Source organism: Pinus tabuliformis, chromosome 3_1 (genome assembly GCF_031772625.1).
Source record: "Pinus tabuliformis cultivar Carrire ecotype Pingquan chromosome 3_1, CPIR1, whole genome shotgun sequence".
NCBI lineage: Eukaryota > Viridiplantae > Streptophyta > Pinopsida > Pinales > Pinaceae > Pinus > Pinus tabuliformis.
Window position 1 is genome coordinate 836,975,474 of NC_142301.1, and position 23,599 is coordinate 836,999,072.

A 23,599-nucleotide genomic window follows, 5' to 3' on the forward strand; every position below is an offset into this window, starting at 1 on the left:
TATGGATACTAGTATTATATATATATATATATATGGATGGAAACATGTAGAGAATTTTTATAAAAAATAGTGAATAAAAACTATGAGATACCTCAATATAGAAAAAATCTAATAAAAACTATGTGATAGATTAATTTATAATAAATATATTATTAAATATTATATAAATAATGAGATTTTAGATTCAATATTTCCTACCTATTTTTCAAGGGAAAACATTCAAGAAAAAACATTTAATATCTCTTTCTGAAGAGAAAAAATTAAAAATTAAAAATTAAGGGACGAAGTTTTTTTCCCTCATCACCCCCAACATTTAAATAAAATAATTTCATTCATAATTTTCCCTTAAACATAATTCCCATTAAAAATTGGTACTCTGTTACCCATCTCAATTGTATAATTGAAAACATATAAAATTATAACATGAAACAACATCATTATATTATGGATGTTTATTTGGAATCTTATAACATGAAACAACACCATTATATTATGGATATTTAAAGATCAAATACCATTTATCTTTAAATAATGAAACAGCATGGATTACCCGGAGCAGATCTAATAATCCCTAAACAAAGCAAACAAACTTAGAGAGCGAGGGGGCTGCTTCACACTCACAGTAGCAGATCCAATAATTCCTATAACATATTTACAAATAACTAAGTAAAGAAATCCAGTTCTCCCTACATATTTAAATGACGTCCAAAAAAATGGGGATTCTGTTGATTTGCAATATCACTGGGTGATAACATAGAGGGCATATAATATTCCTGGCAAGTACCCAAGCAGCGTCAGCAGCAGACATATCCAGAATTCAACCTGTCACAAAACCATAGCGAAACCATCAGCAGTGATTTAAAAGATGAACACAACCTTCATGCAGGAAAAAAAAAATTAACAGAAGATTGAAGGTGTGGTGTTCACATGGCAGCCAAATTTGAAAAAGACTCCCAGAGGAGGCAGAATTATGGCCAACAAAATATCCACGCAAGTTGCAGTGCCCATGATGCTGGTGGTGATGATACAAACTTACGCTCTGAAGCTTAGCAGAGTAGAAAATATCAGTAGAACCAACAAATCACAGAAGTACTACCGAATCTGAGCCCTGATCCCAGAAATTAAACGGTAATGGTGAAAAGGCCTCCACAGAGTCCTCTATTTAAATGAGATTGATATCATTATCTTTCCAGTGAGAGACCTCACATGTTGTTTGCCGATAGTTGAAGTTTAATATAAAATATAAATATGTGTGTCATACCTAGAGAGTATTTCAGCTTTATCTAGGTCTTCGAAAACCAAAAACTCTGAACACTACTGGTTCCACGTGGTGTATATTAAAAGTTGCTTTCTGAACTTTAATATAATGTTTTTTTATTGGACACGCTGTCCATTAATGTGGGCAGCTGGCGCTGGAAGCGTAAAACCCTCAGGTACCCTCGGTGGCACTATCCATCATCTTGCACCTCATCAACGAGAAATTGCTTTGAACGTGCTGAATTTAATGGTAACACGTTATCATTTAACTTAATGTATGGCCGTTGGCGCAGTGGCCATCGAAACCCTCGGTGGCACTGGCGCTCATATCTCACCTGATTACGTATTTTTAGGCCGATAGGCCTTCCTTTGAAAGGGACTTTCGTCGTCCTTTTGATTCTCACGCTGACACCTGGCGGATTGTGAAATTTGTTTAGTATTTGTTCAAGTTTGATTCTCATGCTGACACCTAGCGGAGTTTGCAAGCCACGACGTAGCCATCACAGAATAAGGTCGCAGAATCAGGGCAAAAGGTCGCAGAATAAGGGCAAGTGCGGTTACAGATCCGATCGAGGCACTCCGTGAAAAAGCCAAGGATGGGTTTCCGTGTCTCTTTTTGCCCGTGACTCTGTATACAAAGCCAGTCACTGACAGGTCGCGAGGTCGAATCCGGACCTCTGCAAAAGCTGAATGGGTTTTTTATTTGGAATGGAAGTGGAGATCTTCTGAGCGAACTGTGTTGTGCGATGGAAAAGGGAGGAGGAATGAGATTCTTATGCATGGGCACCTAAGTCACCAGCGGTGGCACATGTCTTCCACTCACAGCTTCCTCGTCTCAAAGGTTAGCTGAATCTCCCCTCCTCTGCCCGTTCATTTTACGTTTTTGGCAAAATTTATCTTAATTTGGCACCGGTTTTGATTAAGCGTTAGGTTTGAAACTTTTCTTTTTGTGTCTTTTTGCCTATTTTTGTTATTTGTTTGCAGGATGGTCGCAAGATTAGCAATGGGGACTGCGCGCTATTTAGGGCCGGCAATGCACCGCCATTCATTGGAATAATACGGCACCAAGTCGTAGACGAGGAGGGCGACGTAAAGCTGGGAGTGAATTGGCTTTACAGGCCTGCTGACGTGAAATTAGGCAAAGGCGCCTCAATTGACCCCCTGCCGCCCAACGAGGTATTTTATTCGTTCCACCAGGATGAGATATCGGGGGCATCGTTGCTTCATCCCTGTAAAGTCGCGTTTCTCAGCAAGGGTGTTCAACTTCCCTCGGGGGTTTCGGCGTTTGTGTATAGAAGGGTCTACGATGTTACCAGTAAATGCTTGTGGTGGCTCACCGACCGAGATTACACTAATGTAAGATTACCGCACTGCTTTGCTTGCATTATTATTGAATATCATAATGGGATTTTTTTATTATGATTACTGGTTTCATTAGGTTTTTGGGCTGTAGGGTTTCTTAGAGTCTCTGTCTGAGAGTTTGTGTTCCAGTTAATAGAGAAAACATATGTGATTGAGTGCTACAGAATCTTAGTTCTCGCTGTTCATATTTTTCAATTATCCATGTATTTGTAGAACTAGCATTCTTACTTGCAATTTTGAGATGCTTTCATTCCTTAAACTACCTCGGGTTTGTAGGAGTGGTCTGTTTACCATGAATTTGAAATTTAACATGGTATCACAGCTGCAGATCTGAAATCTTTTAGGAATCAGTGCATGGAGAAGGGTGCTGCCTGTGAGTGGGAGCTGTTGGAAGATTTCAGTGGTTATGATGCCCAAGAGCTTCAATGGTTGAAGCATTCCAGTCCTTTGAGAGGTTTTAGGTTGTGATTCCCTAACTGCTCCAGTGATTGGAGTGTTGTTTGTCCCTGAGAGAAGCAATATGCCTTTGTGATAGGTTGCTGATCTGATTTATTTCTGGCTTATCTGTTGAGTTGAGGTGTGATGTTAGATTTTCTAAGCCCAGCAAATTGATTTAGAGTGCCAATAACTTTTATACGCAGAATTTAATTTTAACAGCATAACCAAATCTGAAATTTATGCGCAGGGAATATTTAATTTAGTTTTAAGCTAATTTTAATTTTCTACAGTGAATGCACATCCCAGGGAAACTCTCTGGTCACTTCTGATTTCGAGGATGGTAGCCGGGGTGAACTGGCCGGTTGCAATTTTTGTAATTTAGTTTTAATCTAATTTTAATTTTCTCCAGTGAATGCACATCCCAAGGAAACTCTCTGGTCACTTCTGATTTTGAGGATGGTAAACGGGGTGAACTGGCCAGTTGCAATTTTTGGCAACCTAACCTAGCCCGGACATTGAATGAGGCCCAATAATATACACAGAGGTAGCCATCCCGGGGACTTGACCCCATGACCTCCTGCTTGTAATGCACAGCACTCAACCACTTGAGTTAACCCACTGGACTAGATTAAAAACTAAACATGCAATACCTTATGTGGGGTTTTGCCCATGCATTCAATTTCCTCTTGTTTTGTTTTGCACTAATTGCCCACTTTTTGTGATATTGATGTGTTAATAAAAGAGAGCTGATTTACAGGTATCATTTCAGGAAGGCATTTGAGTCATTCAATCAATAACGAAGTACATCTCTGTCTCCGCTGTTCCCAGTATTTGAATTTTCGCTGATGCTTGCTATTCTTTAAATGCCATAAACGTTACTTTGTTGGTAACCTGAACAGAGAACACCAACCCAACTATGTGGGTTAAGGAAGAAGGCATTGAGATTCATCTCAGCTGTGGCTGTTCCTATTCCTCCACCTCCAGTTAATGACAAAGAGGAAAGAATGCACCTTGCTGAAGATTATGGATTTACCCAAATTGGGGAGCCTGTTCCTGATAATGTGACATTGAAGCATGTCATTGATACACTACCTCAGGAGGTATCTCGTTGTCTCAGTTGTTTTGACATGTAATTACAAATCCTCTAGACGTGCAAGTTGTGGTGTATTTTAAGGTCACCTAATTCTGCTTTGTAATACCTGGACAGGCATTTGAGATTAACTATTTTAAGGCTTGGAGAACTGTAGTTACATCAGTTACTGCTTATTCACTAGGGATTTATATCATATCAAGAGCACCTTGGTACCTCCTCCCTCTTGCTTGGGCATGGGCTGGAACTGCAATCACCGGGGTCAGTTTATTTTTATATATCAAACGATGCTTTCATGACAGTGAGCATGTTAATTTTTGAAAAGAGGAGTTGTACAATTTGGGAATTTTGTCATCATGCCTTTTTTGTTTGTATTCTTCTGCTAATTGTTTTTGTTTGTAGTTCTTTGTGATAGGACATGATTGTGCACACAAGTGCTTTTCAAAAAACAAGATGATAGAGGATATTGTTGGGACGCTGGCCTTCTTACCTCTAATCTATCCATATGAACCATGGCGAATCAAGCATGACAGACATCATGCCAAGACAAACATGTTCTCTCTCTCTTTCTCTCTCTCTCTGTATGTGTGAAGTTTGAACAGAGGGAAATTAGTGAAGCAAATGGTATTTGTTTAATTTGGTTAAAATGCTGACTATAATTCATAACAAATAGTTTCATTTCTTTCTCATTTGCATGTAAGGAAGCAAATTATTATCGAATCTGCTAGTATGCCTAGAGAGGATCTACTTTGGATTTTTCTAGACAATGATGAGTCCTTTTAGTTGTTTGTATTTAGCCTACATTCCAGAAAAAGTTACAGTCTATATGATAACTCATATGAGATTAAATGGACCTGATGCAATTATGTGAGAGTGGAATTCTTACTTGAGTTTATTATTTTTTCTACAATATTAGCCATTGGATAAATAGTTGCTACCAGTTCAGCCTGTAGAATGGTTTGGCATAAACAGTTATTAAATAACAAAAACCTAAGTGAAGAACATATCTGCCAAGCCTCAACTTATGGACAAATATGTATCTAGCATACTCAAACGAAAATAAATATTTGGTGTTTGTGCATTATTCCATGCATGTCGACCTGGAGGCTGGCTCTATATGTGTGTGAGAGAGATTTCCTGCAATCCACCTAGAAAAAGATGAGAAGTGAAGGTTCCTCCTTGACAGCGGATCACTAATTTTACACTTATAGTCCAGTAATGGCACCTTGACAAGAACAGTTACTAATATTTGGATATTGATATGATCTGTGACTAATTTCTTTGCACCTTGACATAAGTTGTGACTCTTTTGTGCCTAGGCTAGGTGAAGACACTGCATGGCACCCATTGCTAAGGGAAAATTATGACTGTTTACCGCTGTCTTTGAGGCCATTGTTTGATGCTGGATTTGGTCCATTACGTCCATGGTTATCAGTTGGTCACTGGTATGCATCTATATTAAAGGACTATCTTAATGGTCTCGGATGTCCATATTACAGTACGATAGGGCATGATGTACCATTTAATTCAAGATGATCTTTGACAAATAAGATTAAATGAATGTAGTTGACGTTTTCTATTTGTTTTTCCTTTGTTATGCTGAGAGCTTCACCTAGGAAGCATGAAAAACGATGAATCCAATCTCGTAACAGCTTTTGTCTGTATCATACTCTATTATACCCACACACATTTTCTGCTTTATGACAGGTTGAATTGCCACTTTGATTTGAACAAATTTAGAGCATATGAAAGAAAGAAAGTTCTTATAAGTTTGACTTGGGTCTTTGCATTCATGGCTATTGGATGGCCACTGATAATATACAAGATAGGAGTTATAGGCTGGTTCAAGTTTTGGCTCATGCCATGGCTTGGATATCACTTTTGGGTAAACTTCTCTTCTCTCATATTTGTCATCAACTCTATTCAAATGGGCATGTTCGTCCTATGATTTTCTACTGGTTATGTAGTTTATTTAATTTACTGCTTCTGAAATTGTACAAGGATTCGTTAAAGCTTGTGGCATTCTTTGTGTGCCTTTTTCTGACATGAAATTGTGCAGATGAGTACTTTTACTATGGTCCATCATACAGCACCTCATATACCTTTCAAACATCCCAAACACTGGAATGCTACACAAGCTCAATTAGGTGGAACAGTTCATTGCAGTTATCCACATTGGTGATGCTCAATTTTACTAATTCATCCTTTTTCTATTTTCATTCAATTTGTTTTTCTTCATCTTATTATTTTGTGTGTGTCAGGATAATGAGGCCTTTGCAGATCACTCATATATTTATTTTGCAGGATTGAATTGTTGTGCCATGACATTAATGTTCATATTCCCCATCATATTTCTCAAAGAATTCCAAGCTATAATCTACAGTTAGCTCAGGATTCCCTCCGCCAAAACTGGGGCAAGGTATACATTTTTTCAAATTAAAATTAAAAATGTACACTATATCTCATCCGGCATTCTTTTTGACTTGTATGGCTTTTAGAAAGGTAATGTGTGGCGGACAGATCCTTAGATTCATTTTATTTTCTTCATTAATGGGTTTTCTTTGGGTGGTATGTATGACCAGTATCTTAATGAGGCCCACTGGAATTGGCGATTAATGAAGACAATAATGACAAAGAGAGGCCGATAGGATTATTAATTTGGAATGGTAAAATTTAGTAGCAAATATTGCAGAGGGAAATCTAATGATATTACAGAATGAAATCCCATCCTATTACAAGTAAAACTGAGAAATTTCATATACCACAATACAAGTAAAACTGAAAGCAATCTTGTAGAGTGAAATCCCATCATATTATAAAATGAAATCTCATTATATAGGATTTATTAGGGTCATTACAGAGAAAATTAGCACAAGTGGAGAGCTGATTCAGAAGGTATGACATGGACTCTGTAGAGTGAATCCCCGAATCTTGTAGAGTGAATCTCATCATATTACAGAATGAAATAGAAGTCTAAAGGATTTATCAGAGACATTACAAAGAACACTATCACAATGGAGAGCTGCGTCACAAGGCAAGACATGGATTCTGCTTATTCACCACAGAAACTCTTGTTGTTGAAGATGAGAAGCAGCACAAAAGTAAGCCATTCCACAACTACTACAAACTTACAACAATATTAACATCCTGCAAATATAGAATAGCAGAAATTCTTCACTAAACATGTTAGTAGCATACTGATCATCTTGGCGGTTGGAGACAGAACTGGTGTTGAAGCTCTCTTTCCTCACAAACCCTGCAGGAGCTTTCTTGTCATAATTCTGAGTACGAAATTTGACTGTCATTTTCTGCATCTTTCTATTTATATACATTGTTTGAACTCCTGTACAAAATTTCCCACAGAAGAGAAACAAAAGATATTACAATCATATTGTAAGAGAAACAAAAGATATTACAATCATATTGTAAGAGAAATGATCTGGCTACTAACAAATGAAAACCAACATGAAATGATGATTCAAGCACTACAAAGCTAAATTCTAGTTTTTAAAATACATTCTGTATTAACTGCGTGTGGGCATCAGACTGTCCTTGTACAGTGACTTAAGCTATTTGGCTAGCAAGAAATGAAAAGAATTCAAAACAAAGATGTTATTACTAATCAAGTTTGACACAAGAATAGATATGCATATTAAGGGACACAGCCACCTTTAAAGGAAAAGAAACCAATAATACTAAGATCCCCAGATATATATATATATAACAATAGTGTGGAGTTATTTCAACGAGGCTTGTCAAGGTAATCCCAGCTATTGTGGATCATGAGGCATTACTTTAAGAGACAATTACGAGATCAGTTTCAAAGAAGAGCTGTAGGAGATGGATCAAACAACAGAGCAGAACTTTATGCTTTTTGGTAGATTCTGAAAATAGCAATAGAGAAAGGTTTAAATTGTCTACAGGTGATAAGAGATTCCAAACACATTGCAAAGAGGTCAAATGGAAATTTCAATCAGGAAAATTTGCAGCTGGCCCATCATTGGACGGAATCAGAGAAGCAAGGAAAATTTCCATGTCATTATCCTTTCAGCACGTCTGCAAGGGATAAATATGAAGGCTGTTATATTGTCCAAGTAAGCACTGAGGATGCAGAACAGATGGATGGAGATGATTGAATACACCATCTGGACCTTCTCATTCAATCTATTTCTAATCAAGCTATTATAGTAATGACCTTTTGGATGGCTGTTTTGGAAGCAGTGTGTTGTAAAATTTCCATGTTTAAGAAACTGATCGTAAGTAGTTTTCTCTGGTGTCTTGAAAAACCTGGAGGATTGCATTAGGTGAAGGCTTTTGAAATTTCTTAAGAGTTCATGTATGGCACAACACACACACACATATATATGAGAGCACTGGATTTATCAGAGGGTTGGTGAATGGGAGATTGCTGAAGAAGCTGTGGTCTCTTTCCCAATTTCCCTGTGATCCCAGTTTCTGTGGGAAAACTCTCAACATCCAATAAAGATTGCCAACTACACTCAAGGGAATCAAGTTTTTCTTAAACTCTCAATGAAATTTTGTTTTTTCCTTCTAGCAGAACCCTCTCATTCAGATGTGCTTTTGCATGCTGCAATCTAGAAAAACTTCTTGTCACTTTCATTGTGCCAAAACATGAAGAGTGTAAGTTTCAGACAATAATATAAAAAGATTTTGCAAACAATTTTTGTCACGTTTATCAAGCCAAAGCATGAAGACTCTAAGCTTCAGAGAAAATTCCATCTTTCAAATTAAACAACATAACATTACAAAACATGCAAGTCCAGAACATAAATTTTTTTAAACTCACAATTTCATTACTAATAATTGGGCAAAAGTTAAAACATTGCTTCCTGGAAGAGGGCACATATAGATATATATTAAAGAAAGGGTTGACACGGAAATAAAACAGAAATCTCTGTTTTTAAAGTAGTCTTAAGCATGGAATACAATTCAGATTATTTTTTCTTGATGACTACCGACCCTAAAGAGAGGGGAATTAGTTTAAAAACGTTTTTCCAGCTGGAAACCACATTGAGCTAGCAGAGAATCCAAATACCAATTAACTCATAAAGTCACATTTAACTTCAGATACAAGGCATCGCACTAGATATATGGAAGCTTATGCAACAGAAACTACACATAATGATCTGATCTTAGAGAAAAGCACAACTCAGCAAAACATAGTATGTAATTGTACCTCAGCCAAGGAATTGTGCAGATTGAGCTCCTCCTCAGTCGCTTTTTGTAGCTCATTGATTGATGATTTATCATCGTCATCATCTGCGCAATCCTCTGCCATGTTGTACCTATATGCAACCCATGAAAGCATCCATTTAGACAGACATTTATATTCAATACAAATCTATGGCTTGGTGTATAAAGAAAGAAAAGTCAACAACCAGAGTCGTAGGTTGCAGTAGAGAAACTGAAGGCCTTGTATGGTTGGGCTGATGAGTCCTCCAGAATTTTTCAGGGCACCGGGAGGACCACCATCCAATGTTACTATTGCACTTGTAAGGTTGGGAGGTAGAGTAGCATTTATGGGTAAAGTAGGTGATGATCCCACTGGTTATCAAATGGTTCTCACAATGAACAAGGAACATGTCCAAACTCGTGGTGTTAAATTTGATCCTTATGCATCCACAACAGTTCCCTACACGAAGGTAACCCGTCGGGAAGGAAAATTAGGAATGGAATGTGTCAAACCATGTGCAAAAGATGGTTTTCACATTTCTGATATTAACATCGACATATTGAAAGAGGTATTCTTATAGTCATCCACACAAAATGTATACTTCTAACTACATGAAGGTAACCCGTCGGGAAGGAAAATTAGGAATGGAATGTGTCAAACCATGTGCAAAAGATGGTTTTCACATTTCTGATATTAACATCGACATATTGAAAGAGGTATTCTTATAGTCATCCACACAAAATGTATACTTCTAACTTCTTCCTTTTTTTCGCAACATTTTCCTTATCTCATGTGCTTGATTAGTTTCCCTTTTATATATTTGACCTTTCCCGTTTTTTATATTATTTTGGTTTGGTCCAATTTTTTCAATCATCTTACAGAAGCAAACTGCTTTGTAATCACTATGTGCTGATAACCACAGGCTGGAGTTAAATGCTCTTTATCTGTGACTAAATATTTAAACTTTTCACGCAGGCCAGGAAGTGCTTTGCCTAGGAGACTAACAAGTGGCATAAGGACTCATTCAAACCCGTGTTCATGCATAATGCATTGTTTTTAAAGAGTGACCTGCCTTGAAGAGCATTTATGATGTATAATTTAACATTGTTCTAGGAGAGAATGTGGATCTAGGATTCACTTATTCTTATTTTATTGTAAGAGAGGTTGAGCTAAAATTCTATATAAAGAGAAGCCCTCTCATTTGTTGAGGATGGTTGGATTTGGAAGGACATCCCCTTCAAGCCTAGTCAAAAATCTGTCAGGAGGAAGAAGTTAAGGGGCTTATTCAATGTAAGGTTCACCGTTTCTATGTCGTTCACCGTTTCTCATCTCATAGGGCTGAATTTGATCGCTGGAACTGTGTCTGTAAAATCTGTTGTAAGGGACTATATTTAAGGGTAGTTATGCTCCAGAAAAAGGGAAAAGGTTGAGGTGAGATCTTCCTTCTTCTTGATGTTTTGTTATTGATATACGACCACAAGCGGAACATGAGCAAGATTTTAGAATGTTGGTATATGACCATAATCTTGAAGAGTGAAATAAAATTCATCTATTTTCGAAGTGCAAAAAAGAAGAAAGGAAGTCATCTTGAACCTAATTTGAGGAAATCCTCAACGTGCATCTTGTCTTTTTCACTGTGGTTCACAGACACTAAGTGGCCGCTACATCACAATATCCCTGAGCAATAATCCAGGCAGATCCACCTGAAGGGATCTACCCGCTAGCCTAATATGCCAGGGCTAACCCCAAGGACGTCGAGGAGATTTGACTCCACCCTGCCAATTGGCAAGATACTTAGCAACAAAAACTTGACCAACTGAGCTATCCCTTGAAGCTAATATGCATCTTCTCTTAATTGCATTTCAATGCAATTTAATATCCACGTGGATCATTCATTGCTTTGCACTTATCCCAAAACACAGTATATGAAGATACCATTGTTCTTTAGGTATAGAAAACAGATCATACTCTTAATCACAGTAAAACAATTAATATATTTCATAATCATCACTCATAAATATCGCAAACATTTTGAAGAATCTGTTAAATCAACGAAAGTTGGGGGCTCAAGTGGGGTGCTCCCTTGGGCACATGAATTCTATGGAAAAAACCTTCATCTACCTATAGCATGGAAATTCCTCCTAATTTCCTTATGCTTTAGTGTATGATGATCCTGTTCAACAAGAGCAAACATCAATTCGTAGGTTGTCGGCAAGGTCATTGGTGTAATAGAACTATCATTACATCTTATGATGAGTTTGGCATCAATCTCCTTAAAAGTCTGAGGACTTTTGACTCCTCTTGTGCACCTTCATCCATAGCCACATAATTCTTGTCCTCGTCATATATATGACACTTTGTCATTATTGTCTTCATTAATCGCCAATTCCAGTGGGCCTCATTAAGATACTGGTCATACATACCACCCAAAGAAAACCCATTAATGCAGAAAATAAAATGAATCTAAGGATCTGTCCGCCACACATTACCTTTCTAAAAGCCATACAAGTCAAAAAGAATGCCGGATGAGATATAGTGTACATTTTTAATTTTAATTTGAAAAAATGTATACCTTGCCCCAGTTTTGGCGGAGGGAATCCTGAGCTAACTGTAGATTATAGCTTGGAATTCTTTGAGAAATATGATGGGGAATATGAACATTAATGTCATGGCACAACAATTCAATCCTGCAAAATAAATATATGAGTGATCTGCAAAGGCCTCATTATCCTGACACACACAAAATAATAAGATGAAGAAAAACAAATTGAATGAAAATAGAAAAAGGATGAATTAGTAAAATTGAGCATCACCAATGTGGATAACTGCAATGAACTGTTCCACCTAATTGAGCTTGTGTAGCATTCCAGTGTTTGGGATGTTTGAAAGGTATATGAGGTGCTGTATGATGGACCATAGTAAAAGTACTCATCTGCACAATTTCATGTCAGAAAAAGGCACACAAAGAATGCCACAAGCTTTAACGAATCCTTGTACAATTTCAGAAGCAGTAAATTAAATAAACTACATAACCAGTAGAAAATCATAGGACGAACATGCCCATTTGAATAGAGTTGATGACAAATATGAGAGAAGAGAAGTTTACCCAAAAGTGATATCCAAGCCATGGCATGAGCCAAAACTTGAACCAGCCTATAACTCCTGTCTTGTATATTATCAGTGGCCATCCAATAGCCATGAATGCAAAGACCCAAGTCAAACTTATAAGAACTTTCTTTCTTTCATATGCTCTAAATTTGTTCAAATCAAAGTGGCAATTCAACCTGTCATAAAGCAGAAAATGTGTGTGGGTATAATAGAGTATGATACAGACAAAAGCTGTTACGAGATTGGATTCATCGTTTTTCATGCTTCCTAGGTGAAGCTCTCAGCATAACAAAGGAAAAACAAATAGAAAACGTCAACTACATTCATTTAATCTTATTTGTCAAAGATCATCTTGAATTAAATGGTACATCATGCCCTATCGTACTGTAATATGGACATCCGAGACCATTAAGATAGTCCTTTAATATAGATGCATACCAGTGACCAACTGATAACCATGGACGTAATGGACCAAATCCAGCATCAAACAATGGCCTCAAAGACAGCGGTAAACAGTCATAATTTTCCCTTAGCAATGGGTGCCATGCAGTGTCTTCACCTAGCCTAGGCACAAAAGAGTCACAACTTATGTCAAGGTGCAAAGAAATTAGTCACAGATCATATCAATATCCAAATATTAGTAACTGTTCTTGTCAAGGTGCCATTACTGGACTATAAGTGTAAAATTAGTGATCCGCTGTCAAGGAGGAACCTTCACTTCTCATCTTTTTCTAGGTGGATTGCAGGAAATCTCTCTCACACACATATAGAGCCAGCCTCCAGGTCGACATGCATGGAATAATGCACAAACACCAAATATTTATTTTCGTTTGAGTATGCTAGATACATATTTGTCCATAAGTTGAGGCTTGGCAGATATGTTCTTCACTTAGGTTTTTGTTATTTAATAACTGTTTATGCCAAACCATTCTACAGGCTGAACTGGTAGCAACTATTTATCCAATGGCTAATATTGTAGAAAAAATAATAAACTCAAGTAAGAATTCCACTCTCACATAATTGCATCAGGTCCATTTAATCTCAGATGAGTTATCATATAGACTGTAACTTTTTCTGGAATGTAGGCTAAATACAAACAACTAAAAGGACTCATCATTGTCTAGAAAAATCCAAAGTAGATCCTCTCTAGGCATACTAGCAGATTTGATAATAATTTGCTTCCTTACATGCAAATGAGAAAGAAATGAAACTATTTGTTATGAATTATAGTCAACATTTTAACCAAATTAAACAAATACCATTTGCTTCACTAATTTCCCTCTGTTCAAACTTCACACATACAGAGAGAGAGAGAAAGAGAGAGAGAACATGTTTGTCTTGGCACGATGTCTGTCATGCTTGATTCGCCATGGTTCATATGGATAGATTAGAGGTAAGAAGGCCAGCGTCCCAACAATATCCTCTATCATCTTGTTTTTTGAAAAGCACTTGTGTGCACAATAATGTCCTATCACAAAGAACTACAAACAAAAACAATTAGCAGAAGAATACAAACAAAAAAGGCATGATGACAAAATTCCCAACTTGTACAACTCCTCTTTTCAAAAATTAACATGCTCACTGTCATGAAAGCATCGTTTGATATATAAAAATAAACTGACCCCGGTGATTGCAGTTCCAGCCCATGCCCAAGCAAGAGGGAGGAGGTACCAAGGTGCTCTTGATATGATATAAATCCCTAGTGAATAAGCAGTAACTGATGTAACTACAGTTCTCCAAGCCTTAAAATAGTTAATCTCAAATGCCTGTCCAGGTATTACAAAGCAGAATTAGGTGACCTTAAAATACACCACAACTTGCACGTCTAGAGGATTTGTAATTACATGTCAAAACAACTGAGACAACGAGATACCTCCTGAGGTAGTGTATCAATGACATGCTTCAATGTCACATTATCAGGAACAGGCTCCCCAATTTGGGTAAATCCATAATCTTCAGCAAGGTGCATTCTTTCCTCTTTGTCATTAACTGGAGGTGGAGGAATAGGAACAGCCACAGCTGAGATGAATCTCAATGCCTTCTTCCTTAACCCACATAGTTGGGTTGGTGTTCTCTGTTCAGGTTACCAACAAAGTAACGTTTATGGCATTTAAAGAATAGCAAGCATCAGCGAAAATTCAAATACTGGGAACAGCGGAGACAGAGATGTACTTCGTTATTGATTGAATGACTCAAATGCCTTCCTGAAATGATACCTGTAAATCAGCTCTCTTTTATTAACACATCAATATCACAAAAAGTGGGCAATTAGTGCAAAACAAAACAAGAGGAAATTGAATGCATGGGCAAAACCCCACATAAGGTATTGCATGTTTAGTTTTTAATCTAGTCCAGTGGGTTAACTCAAGTGGTTGAGTGCTGTGCATTACAAGCAGGAGGTCATGGGGTCAAGTCCCCGGGATGGCTACCTCTGTGTATATTATTGGGCCTCATTCAATGTCCGAGCTAGGTTAGGTTGCCAAAAATTGCAACTGGCCAGTTCACCCCGTTTACCATCCTCAAAATCAGAAGCATTCTTACTTGCAATTTTGAGATGCTTTCTTTCCTTAAACTGCCTCGGGTTTGTAGGAGTGGTCTGTTTACCATGAATTTGAAATTTAACATGGTATCACAGCTGCAGATCTGAAATCTTTTAGGAATCAGTGCATGGAGAAGGGTGCTGCCTGTGAGTGGGAGCTGTTGGAAGATTTCAGTGGTTATGATGCCCAAGAGCTTCAATGGTTGAAGCATTCCAGTCCTTTGAGAGGTTTTAGGTTGTGATTCCCTAACTGCTCCAGTGATTGGAGTGTTGTTTGTCCCTGAGAGAAGCAATATGCCTTTGTGATAGGTTGTTGATCTGATTTATTTCTGGCTTATCTGTTGAGTTGAGGTGTGATGTTAGATTTTCTAAGCCCAACAAATTGATTTAGAGTGCCAATAACTTTTATACGCAGAATTTAATTTTAACAGCATAACCAAATCTGAAATTTATGCGCAAGGAATATTTAATTTAGTTTTAAGCTAATTTTAATTTTCTACAGTGAATGCACATCCCAGGGAAACTCTCTGGTCACTTCTGATTTCGAGGATGGTAGCCGGGGTGAACTGGCCGGTTGCAATTTTTGTATTTTAGTTTTAATCTAATTTTAATTTTCTCCAGTGAATGCACATCCCAAGGAAACTCTCTGGTCACTTCTGATTTTGAGGATGGTAAACGGGGTGAACTGGCCAGTTGCAATTTTTGGCAACCTAACCTAGCCCGGACATTGAATGAGGCCCAATAATATACACAGAGGTAGCCATCCCGGGGACTTGACCCCATGACCTCCTGCTTGTAATGCACAGCACTCAACCACTTGAGTTAACTCACTGGACTAGATTAAAAACTAAACATGCAATACCTTATGTGGGGTTTTGCCCATGCATTCAATTTCCTCTTGTTTTGTTTTGCACTAATTGCCCACTTTTTGTGATATTGATGTGTTAATAAAAGAGAGCTGATTTACAGGTATCATTTCAGGAAGGCATTTGAGTCATTCAATCAATAACGAAGTACATCTCTGTCTCCGCTGTTCCCAGTATTTGAATTTTCGCTGATGCTTGCTATTCTTTAAATGCCATAAACGTTACTTTGTTGGTAACCTGAACAGAGAACACCAACCCAACTATGTGGGTTAAGGAAGAAGGCATTGAGATTCATCTCAGCTGTGGCTGTTCCTATTCCTCCACCTCCAGTTAATGACAAAGAGGAAAGAATGCACCTTGCTGAAGATTATGGATTTACCCAAATTGGGGAGCCTGTTCCTGATAATGTGACATTGAAGCATGTCATTGATACACTACCTCAGGAGGTATCTCGTTGTCTCAGTTGTTTTGACATGTAATTACAAATCCTCTAGACGTGCAAGTTGTGGTGTATTTTAAGGTCACCTAATTCTGCTTTGTAATACCTGGACAGGCATTTGAGATTAACTATTTTAAGGCTTGGAGAACTGTAGTTACATCAGTTACTGCTTATTCACTAGGGATTTATATCATATCAAGAGCACCTTGGTACCTCCTCCCTCTTGCTTGGGCATGGGCTGGAACTGCAATCACTGGGGTCAGTTTATTTTTATATATCAAACGATGCTTTCATGACAGTGAGCATGTTAATTTTTGAAAAGAGGAGTTGTACAAGTTGGGAATTTTGTCATCATGCCTTTTTTGTTTGTATTCTTCTGCTAATTGTTTTTGTTTGTAGTTCTTTGTGATAGGACATTATTGTGCACACAAGTGCTTTTCAAAAAACAAGATGATAGAGGATATTGTTGGGACGCTGGCCTTCTTACCTCTAATCTATCCATATGAACCATGGCGAATCAAGCATGACAGACATCATGCCAAGACAAACATGTTCTCTCTCTCTTTCTCTCTCTCTCTGTATGTGTGAAGTTTGAACAGAGGGAAATTAGTGAAGCAAATGGTATTTGTTTAATTTGGTTAAAATGCTGACTATAATTCATAACAAATAGTTTCATTTCTTTCTCATTTGCATGTAAGGAAGCAAATTATTATCGAATCTGCTAGTATGCTTAGAGAGGATCTACTTTGGATTTTTCTAGACAATGATGAGTCCTTTTAGTTGTTTGTATTTAGCCTACATTCCAGAAAAAGTTACAGTCTATATGATAACTCATCTGAGATTAAATGGACCTGATGCAATTATGTGAGAGTGGAATTCTTACTTGAGTTTATTATTTTTTCTACAATATTAGCCATTGGATAAATAGTTGCTACCAGTTCAGCCTGTAGAATGGTTTGGCATAAACAGTTATTAAATAACAAAAACCTAAGTGAAGAACATATCTGCCAAGCCTCAACTTATGGACAAATATGTATCTAGCATACTCAAACGAAAATAAATATTTGGTGTTTGTGCATTATTCCATGCATGTCGACCTGGAGGCTGGCTCTATATGTGTGTGAGAGAGATTTCCTGCAATCCACCTAGAAAAAGATGAGAAGTGAAGGTTCCTCCTTGACAGCGGATCACTAATTTTACACTTATAGTCCAGTAATGGCACCTTGACAAGAACAGTTACTAATATTTGGATATTGATATGATCTGTGACTAATTTCTTTGCACCTTGACATAAGTTGTGACTCTTTTGTGCCTAGGCGAGGTGAAGACACTTCATGGCACCCATTGCTAAGGGAAAATTATGACTGTTTACCGCTGTCTTTGAGGCCATTGTTTGATGCTGGATTTGGTCCATTACGTCCATGGTTATCAGTTGGTCACTGGTATGCATCTATATTAAAGGACTATCTTAATGGTCTCGGATGTCCATATTACAGTACGATAGGGCATGATGTACCATTTAATTCAAGATGATCTTTGACAAATAAGATTAAATGAATGTAGTTGACGTTTTCTATTTGTTTTTCCTTTGTTATGCTGAGAGCTTCACCTAGGAAGCATGAAAAACGATGAATCCAATCTCGTAATAGCTTTTGTCTGTATCATACTCTATTATACCCACACACATTTTCTGCTTTATGACAGGTTGAATTGCCACTTTGATTTGAACAAATTTAGAGCATATGAAAGAAAGAAAGTTCTTATAAGTTTGACTTGGGTCTTTGCATTCATGGCTATTGGATGGCCACTGATAATATACAAGACAGGAGTTATAGGCTGGTTCAAGTTTTGGCTCATGCCATGGCTTGGATATCACTTTTGGGTAAACTTCTCTTCTCTCATATTTGTCATCAACTCTATTCAAATGGGCATGTTCGTCCTATGATTTTCTACTGGTTATGTAGTTTATTTAATTTACTGCTTCTGAAATTGTACAAGGATTCGTTAAAGCTTGTGGCATTCTTTGTGTGCCTTTTTCTGACATGAAATTGTGCAGATGAGTACTTTTACTATGGTCCATCATACAACACCTCATATACCTTTCAAACATCCCAAACACTGGAATGCTACACAAGCTCAATTAGGTGGAACAGTTCATTGCAGTTATCCACATTGGTGATGCTCAATTTTACTAATTCATCCTTTTTCTATTTTCATTCAATTTGTTTTTCTTCATCTTATTATTTTGTGTGTGTCAGGATAATGAGGCCTTTGCAGATCACTCATATATTTATTTTGCAGGATTGAATTGTTGTGCCATGACATTAATGTTCATATTCCCCATCATATTTCTCAAAGAATTCCAAGCTATAATCTACAGTTAGCTCAGGATTCCCTCCGCCAAAACTGGGGCAAGGTATACATTTTTTCAAATTAAAATTAAAAATGTACACTATATCTCATCCGGCATTCTTTTTGACTTGTATGGCTTTTAGAAAGGTAATGTGTGGCGGACAGATCCTTAGATTCATTTTATTTTCTTCATTAATGGGTTTTCTTTGGGTGGTATGTATGACCAGTATCTTAATGAGGCCCACTGGAATTGGCGATTAATGAAGACAATAATGACAAAGTGTCATATATATGACGAGGACAAGAATTATGTGGCTATGGATGAAGGTGCACAAGAGGAGTCAAAAGTCCTCAGACTTTTAAGGAGATTGATGCCAAACTCATCATAAGATGTAATGATAGTTCTATTACACCAATGACCTTGCCGACAACCTACGAATTGATGTTTGCTCTTGTTGAACAGGATCATCATACACTAAAGCATAAGGAAATTAGGAGGAATTTCCATGCTATAGGTAGATGAAGGTTTTTTCCATAGAATTCATGTGCCCAAGGGAGCACCCCACTTGAGCCCCCAACTTTCGTTGATTTAACAGATTCTTCAAAATGTTTGCGATATTTATGAGTGATGATTATGAAATATATTAATTGTTTTACTGTGATTAAGAGTATGATCTGTTTTCTATACCTAAAGAACAATGGTATCTTCATATACTGTGTTTCGGGATAAGTGCAAAGCAATGAATGATCCACGTGGATATTAAATTGCATTGAAATGCAATTAAGAGAAGATGCATATTAGCTTCAAGGGATAGCTCAGTTGGTCAAGTTTTTGTTGCTAAGTATCTTGCCAATTGGAAGGGTGGAGTCAAATCTCCTCGACGTCCTTGGGGTTAGCCCTGGCATATTAGGCTAGCGGGTAGATCCCTTCAGGTGGATCTGCCTGGATTATTGCTCAGGGATATTGTGATGTAGCGGCCACTTAGTGTCTGTGAACCACAGTGAAAAAGACAAGATGCACATTGAGGATTTCCTCAAATTAGGTTCAAGATGACTTCCTTTCTTCTTTTTTGCACTTCGAAAATAGATGAATTTTATTTCACTCTTCAAGATTATGGTCATATACCAACATTCTAAAATCTTGCTCATGTTCCGCTTGTGGTCGTATATCAATAACAAAACATCAAGAAGAAGGAAGATCTCACCTCAACCTTTTCCCTTTTTCTGGAGCATAACTACCCTTAAATATAGTCCCTTACAACAGATTTTACAGACACAGTTCCAGCGATCAAATTCAGCCCTATGAGATGAGAAACGGTGAACGACATAGAAACGGTGAACCTTACATTGAATAAGCCCCTTAACTTCTTCCTCCTGACAGATTTTTGACTAGGCTTGAAGGGGATGTCCTTCCAAATCCAACCATCCTCAACAAATGAGAGGGCTTCTCTTTATATAGAATTTTAGCTCAACCTCTCTTACAATAAAATAAGAATAAGTGAATCCTAGATCCACATTCTCTCCTAGAACAATGTTAAATTATACATCATAAATTCTCTTCAAGGCAGGTCACTCTTTAAAAACAATGCATTATGCATGAACACGGGTTTGAATGAGTCCTTATGCCACTTGTTAGTCTCCTAGGCAAAGCACTTCCTGGCCTGCGTGAAAAGTTTAAATATTTAGTCACAGATAAAGAGCATTTAACTCCAGCCTGTGGTTATCAGCACATAGTGATTACAAAGCAGTTTGCTTCTGTAAGATGATTGAAAAAATTGGACCAAACCAAAATAATATAAAAAACGGGAAAGGTCAAATATATAAAAGGGAAACTAATCAAGCACATGAGATAAGGAAAATGTTGCGAAAAAAAGGAAGAAGTTAGAAGTATACATTTTGTGTGGATGACTATAAGAATACCTCTTTCAATATGTCGATGTTAATATCAAAAATGTGAAAACCATCTTTTGCACATGGTTTGACACATTCCATTCCTAATTTTCCTTCCCGACGGGTTACCTTCATGTAGTTAGAAGTATACATTTTGTGTGGATGACTATAAGAATACCTCTTTCAATATGTCGATGTTAATATCAGAAATGTGAAAACCATCTTTTGCACATGGTTTGACACATTCCATTCCTAATTTTCCTTCCCGACGGGTTACCTTCGTGTAGGGAACTGTTGTGGATGCATAAGGATCAAATTTAACACCACGAGTTTGGACATGTTCCTTGTTCATTGTGAGAACCATTTGATAACCAGTGGGATCATCACCTACTTTACCCATAAATGCTACTCTACCTCCCAACCTTACAAGTGCAATAGTAACATTGGATGGTGGTCCTCCCGGTGCCCTGAAAAATTCTGGAGGACTCATCAGCCCAACTATACAAGGCCTTCAGTTTCTCTACTGCAACCTACGACTCTGGTTGTTGACTTTTCTTTCTTTATACACCAAGCCATAGATTTGTATTGAATATAAATGTCTGTCTAAATGGATGCTTTCATGGGTTGCATATAGGTACAACATGGCAGAGGATTGCGCAGATGATGACGATGATAAATCATCAATCAATGAGCTACAAAAAGCGACTGAGGAGGAGCTCAATCTGCACAATTCCTTGGCTGAGGTACAATTACATACTATGTTTTGCTGAGTTGTGCTTTTCTCTAAGATCAGATCATTATGTGTAGTTTCTGTTACATAAGCTTCCATATATCTAGTGCGATGCCTTGTATCTGAAGTTAAATGTGACTTTATGAGTTAATTGGTATTTGGATTCTGTGCTAGCTCAATGTGGTTTCCAGCAGGAAAAACGTTTTTAAACTAATTCCCCTCTCTTTAGGGTCGGTAGTCATCAAGAAAAAATAATCTGAATTGTATTCCATGCTTAAGACTACTTTAAAAACAGAGATTTCTGTTTTATTTCCGTGTCAACCCTTTCTTTAATATATATCTATATGTGCCCTCTTCCAGGAAGCAATGTTTTAACTTTTGCCCAATTATTAGTAATGAAATTGTGAGTTTAAAAAAATTTATGTTCTGGACTTGCATGTTTTGTAATGTTATGTTGTTTAATTTGAAAGATGGAATTTTCTCTGAAGCTTAGAGTCTTCATGCTTTGGCTTGATAAACGTGACAAAAATTGTTTGCAAAATCTTTTTATATTATTGTCTGAAACTTACACTCTTCATGTTTTGGCACGATGAAAGTGACAAGAAGTTTTTCTAGATTGCAGCATGCAAAAGCACATCTGAATGAGAGGGTTCTGCTAGAAGGAAAAAACAAAATTTCATTGAGAGTTTAAGAAAAACTTGATTCCCTTGAGTGTAGTTGGCAATCTTTATTGGATGTTGAGAGTTTTCCCACAGAAACTGGGATCACAGGGAAATTGGGAAAGAGACCACAGCTTCTTCAGCAATCTCCCATTCACCAACCCTCTGATAAATCCAGTGCTCTCATATATATGTGTGTGTGTTGTGCCATACATGAACTCTTAAGAAATTTCAAAAGCCTTCACCTAATGCAATCCTCCAGGTTTTTCAAGACACCAGAGAAAACTACTTACGATCAGTTTCTTAAACATGGAAATTTTACAACACACTGCTTCCAAAACAGCCATCCAAAAGGTCATTACTATAATAGCTTGATTAGAAATAGATTGAATGAGAAGGTCCAGATGGTGTATTCAATCATCTCCATCCATCTGTTCTGCATCCTCAGTGCTTACTTGGACAATATAACAGCCTTCATATTTATCCCTTGCAAACGTGCTGAAAGGATAATGACATGGAAATTTTCCTTGCTTCTCTGATTCCGTCCAATGATGGGCCAGCTGCAAATTTTCCTGATTGAAATTTCCATTTGACCTCTTTGCAATGTGTTTAGAATCTCTTATCACCTGTAGACAATTTAAACCTTTGTCTATTGCTATTTTCAGAATCTACCAAAAAGCATAAAGTTCTGCTCTGTTGTTTGATCCATCTCCTACAGCTCTTCTTTGAAACTGATCTCGTAATTGTCTCTTAAAGTAATGCCTCATGATCCACAATAGCTGGGATTACCTTGACAAGCCTCGTTGAAATAACTCCACACTATTGTTATATATATATATCTGGGGATCTTAGTATTATTGGTTTCTTTTCCTTTAAAGGTGGCTGTGTCCCTTAATATGCATATCTATTCTTGTGTCAAACTTGATTAGTAATAACATCTTTGTTTTGAATTCTTTTCATTTCTTGCTAGCCAAATAGCTTAAGTCACTGTACAAGGACAGTCTAATGCCCACACGCAGTTAATACAGAATGTATTTTAAAAACTAGAATTTAGCTTTGTAGTGCTTGAATCATCATTTCATGTTGGTTTTCATTTGTTAGTAGCCAGATCATTTCTCTTACAATATGATTGTAATATCTTTTGTTTCTCTTACAATATGATTGTAATATCTTTTGTTTCTCTTTTGTGGGAAATTTTGTACAGGAGTTCAAACAATGTATATAAATAGAAAGATGCAGAAAATGACAGTCAAATTTCGTACTCAGAATTATGACAAGAAAGCTCCTGCAGGGTTTGTGAGGAAAGAGAGCTTCAACACCAGTTCTGTCTCCAACCGCCAAGATGATCAGTGTGCTACTAACATGTTTAGTGAAGAATTTCTGCTATTCTATATTTGCAGGATGTTAATATTGTTGTAAGTTTGTAGTAGTTGTGGAATGGCTTACTTTTGTGCTGCTTCTCATCTTCAACAACAAGAGTTTCTGTGGTGAATAAGCAGAATCCATGTCTTGCCTTGTGACGCAACTCTCCATTGTGATAGTGTTCTTTGTAATGTCTCTGATAAATCCTTTAGACTTCTATTTCATTCTGTAATATGATGAGATTCACTCTACAAGATTCGGGGATTCACTCTACAGAGTCCATGTCATACCTTCTGAATCAGCTCTCCACTTG

General features: G+C 37.3%; 4 protein-coding genes across 4 annotated transcripts; 2 read left to right on the forward strand and 2 right to left on the reverse strand.

Moving 5' to 3' along the window:
* Positions 1–610: 610 nt before the first annotated feature.
* Positions 611–1,192, reverse strand: LOC149190096 (hydrophobic protein RCI2B-like). The gene is made up of 2 exons (XM_089413354.1): positions 928–1,192; positions 611–822 (listed from the first exon to the last, which is right to left on the reverse strand). Exons 1-2 carry the CDS (start codon positions 1,006–1,008, stop codon positions 739–741), a joined length of 165 nt encoding a protein of 54 aa, XP_089269480.1. The 5' UTR covers positions 1,009–1,192; the 3' UTR covers positions 611–738.
* Positions 1,193–1,631: 439 nt separating this feature from the next.
* On the forward strand, positions 1,632–6,795 carry LOC149190097 (omega-6 fatty acid desaturase, chloroplastic-like). The gene is made up of 10 exons (XM_089410428.1): positions 1,632–2,098; positions 2,242–2,613; positions 3,957–4,157; positions 4,265–4,408; positions 4,550–4,701; positions 5,467–5,592; positions 5,855–6,032; positions 6,207–6,325; positions 6,452–6,566; positions 6,730–6,795. Exons 1-10 carry the CDS (start codon positions 2,033–2,035, stop codon positions 6,793–6,795), a joined length of 1,539 nt encoding a protein of 512 aa, XP_089266554.1. The 5' UTR covers positions 1,632–2,032.
* Positions 6,796–11,315: 4,520 nt separating this feature from the next.
* Positions 11,316–14,844, reverse strand: LOC149190098 (omega-6 fatty acid desaturase, chloroplastic-like). Its single transcript, XM_089412037.1, has 9 exons — positions 14,622–14,844; positions 14,323–14,523; positions 14,072–14,215; positions 13,779–13,930; positions 12,888–13,013; positions 12,448–12,625; positions 12,155–12,273; positions 11,914–12,028; positions 11,316–11,750 (listed from the first exon to the last, which is right to left on the reverse strand). Exons 2-9 carry the CDS (start codon positions 14,416–14,418, stop codon positions 11,589–11,591), a joined length of 1,092 nt encoding a protein of 363 aa, XP_089268163.1. The 5' UTR covers positions 14,419–14,523; positions 14,622–14,844; the 3' UTR covers positions 11,316–11,588.
* Positions 14,845–15,704: 860 nt separating this feature from the next.
* LOC149190099 (omega-6 fatty acid desaturase, chloroplastic-like) lies at positions 15,705–19,307 on the forward strand. Its single transcript, XM_089412036.1, has 10 exons — positions 15,705–15,744; positions 15,958–16,001; positions 16,100–16,300; positions 16,408–16,551; positions 16,693–16,844; positions 17,610–17,735; positions 17,998–18,175; positions 18,350–18,468; positions 18,595–18,709; positions 18,873–19,307. The coding sequence occupies exons 1-10, from the start codon at positions 15,720–15,722 to the stop codon at positions 19,032–19,034; spliced, it is 1,266 nt and encodes a 421-aa protein (XP_089268162.1). The 5' UTR covers positions 15,705–15,719; the 3' UTR covers positions 19,035–19,307.
* Positions 19,308–23,599: the final 4,292 nt, after the last annotated feature.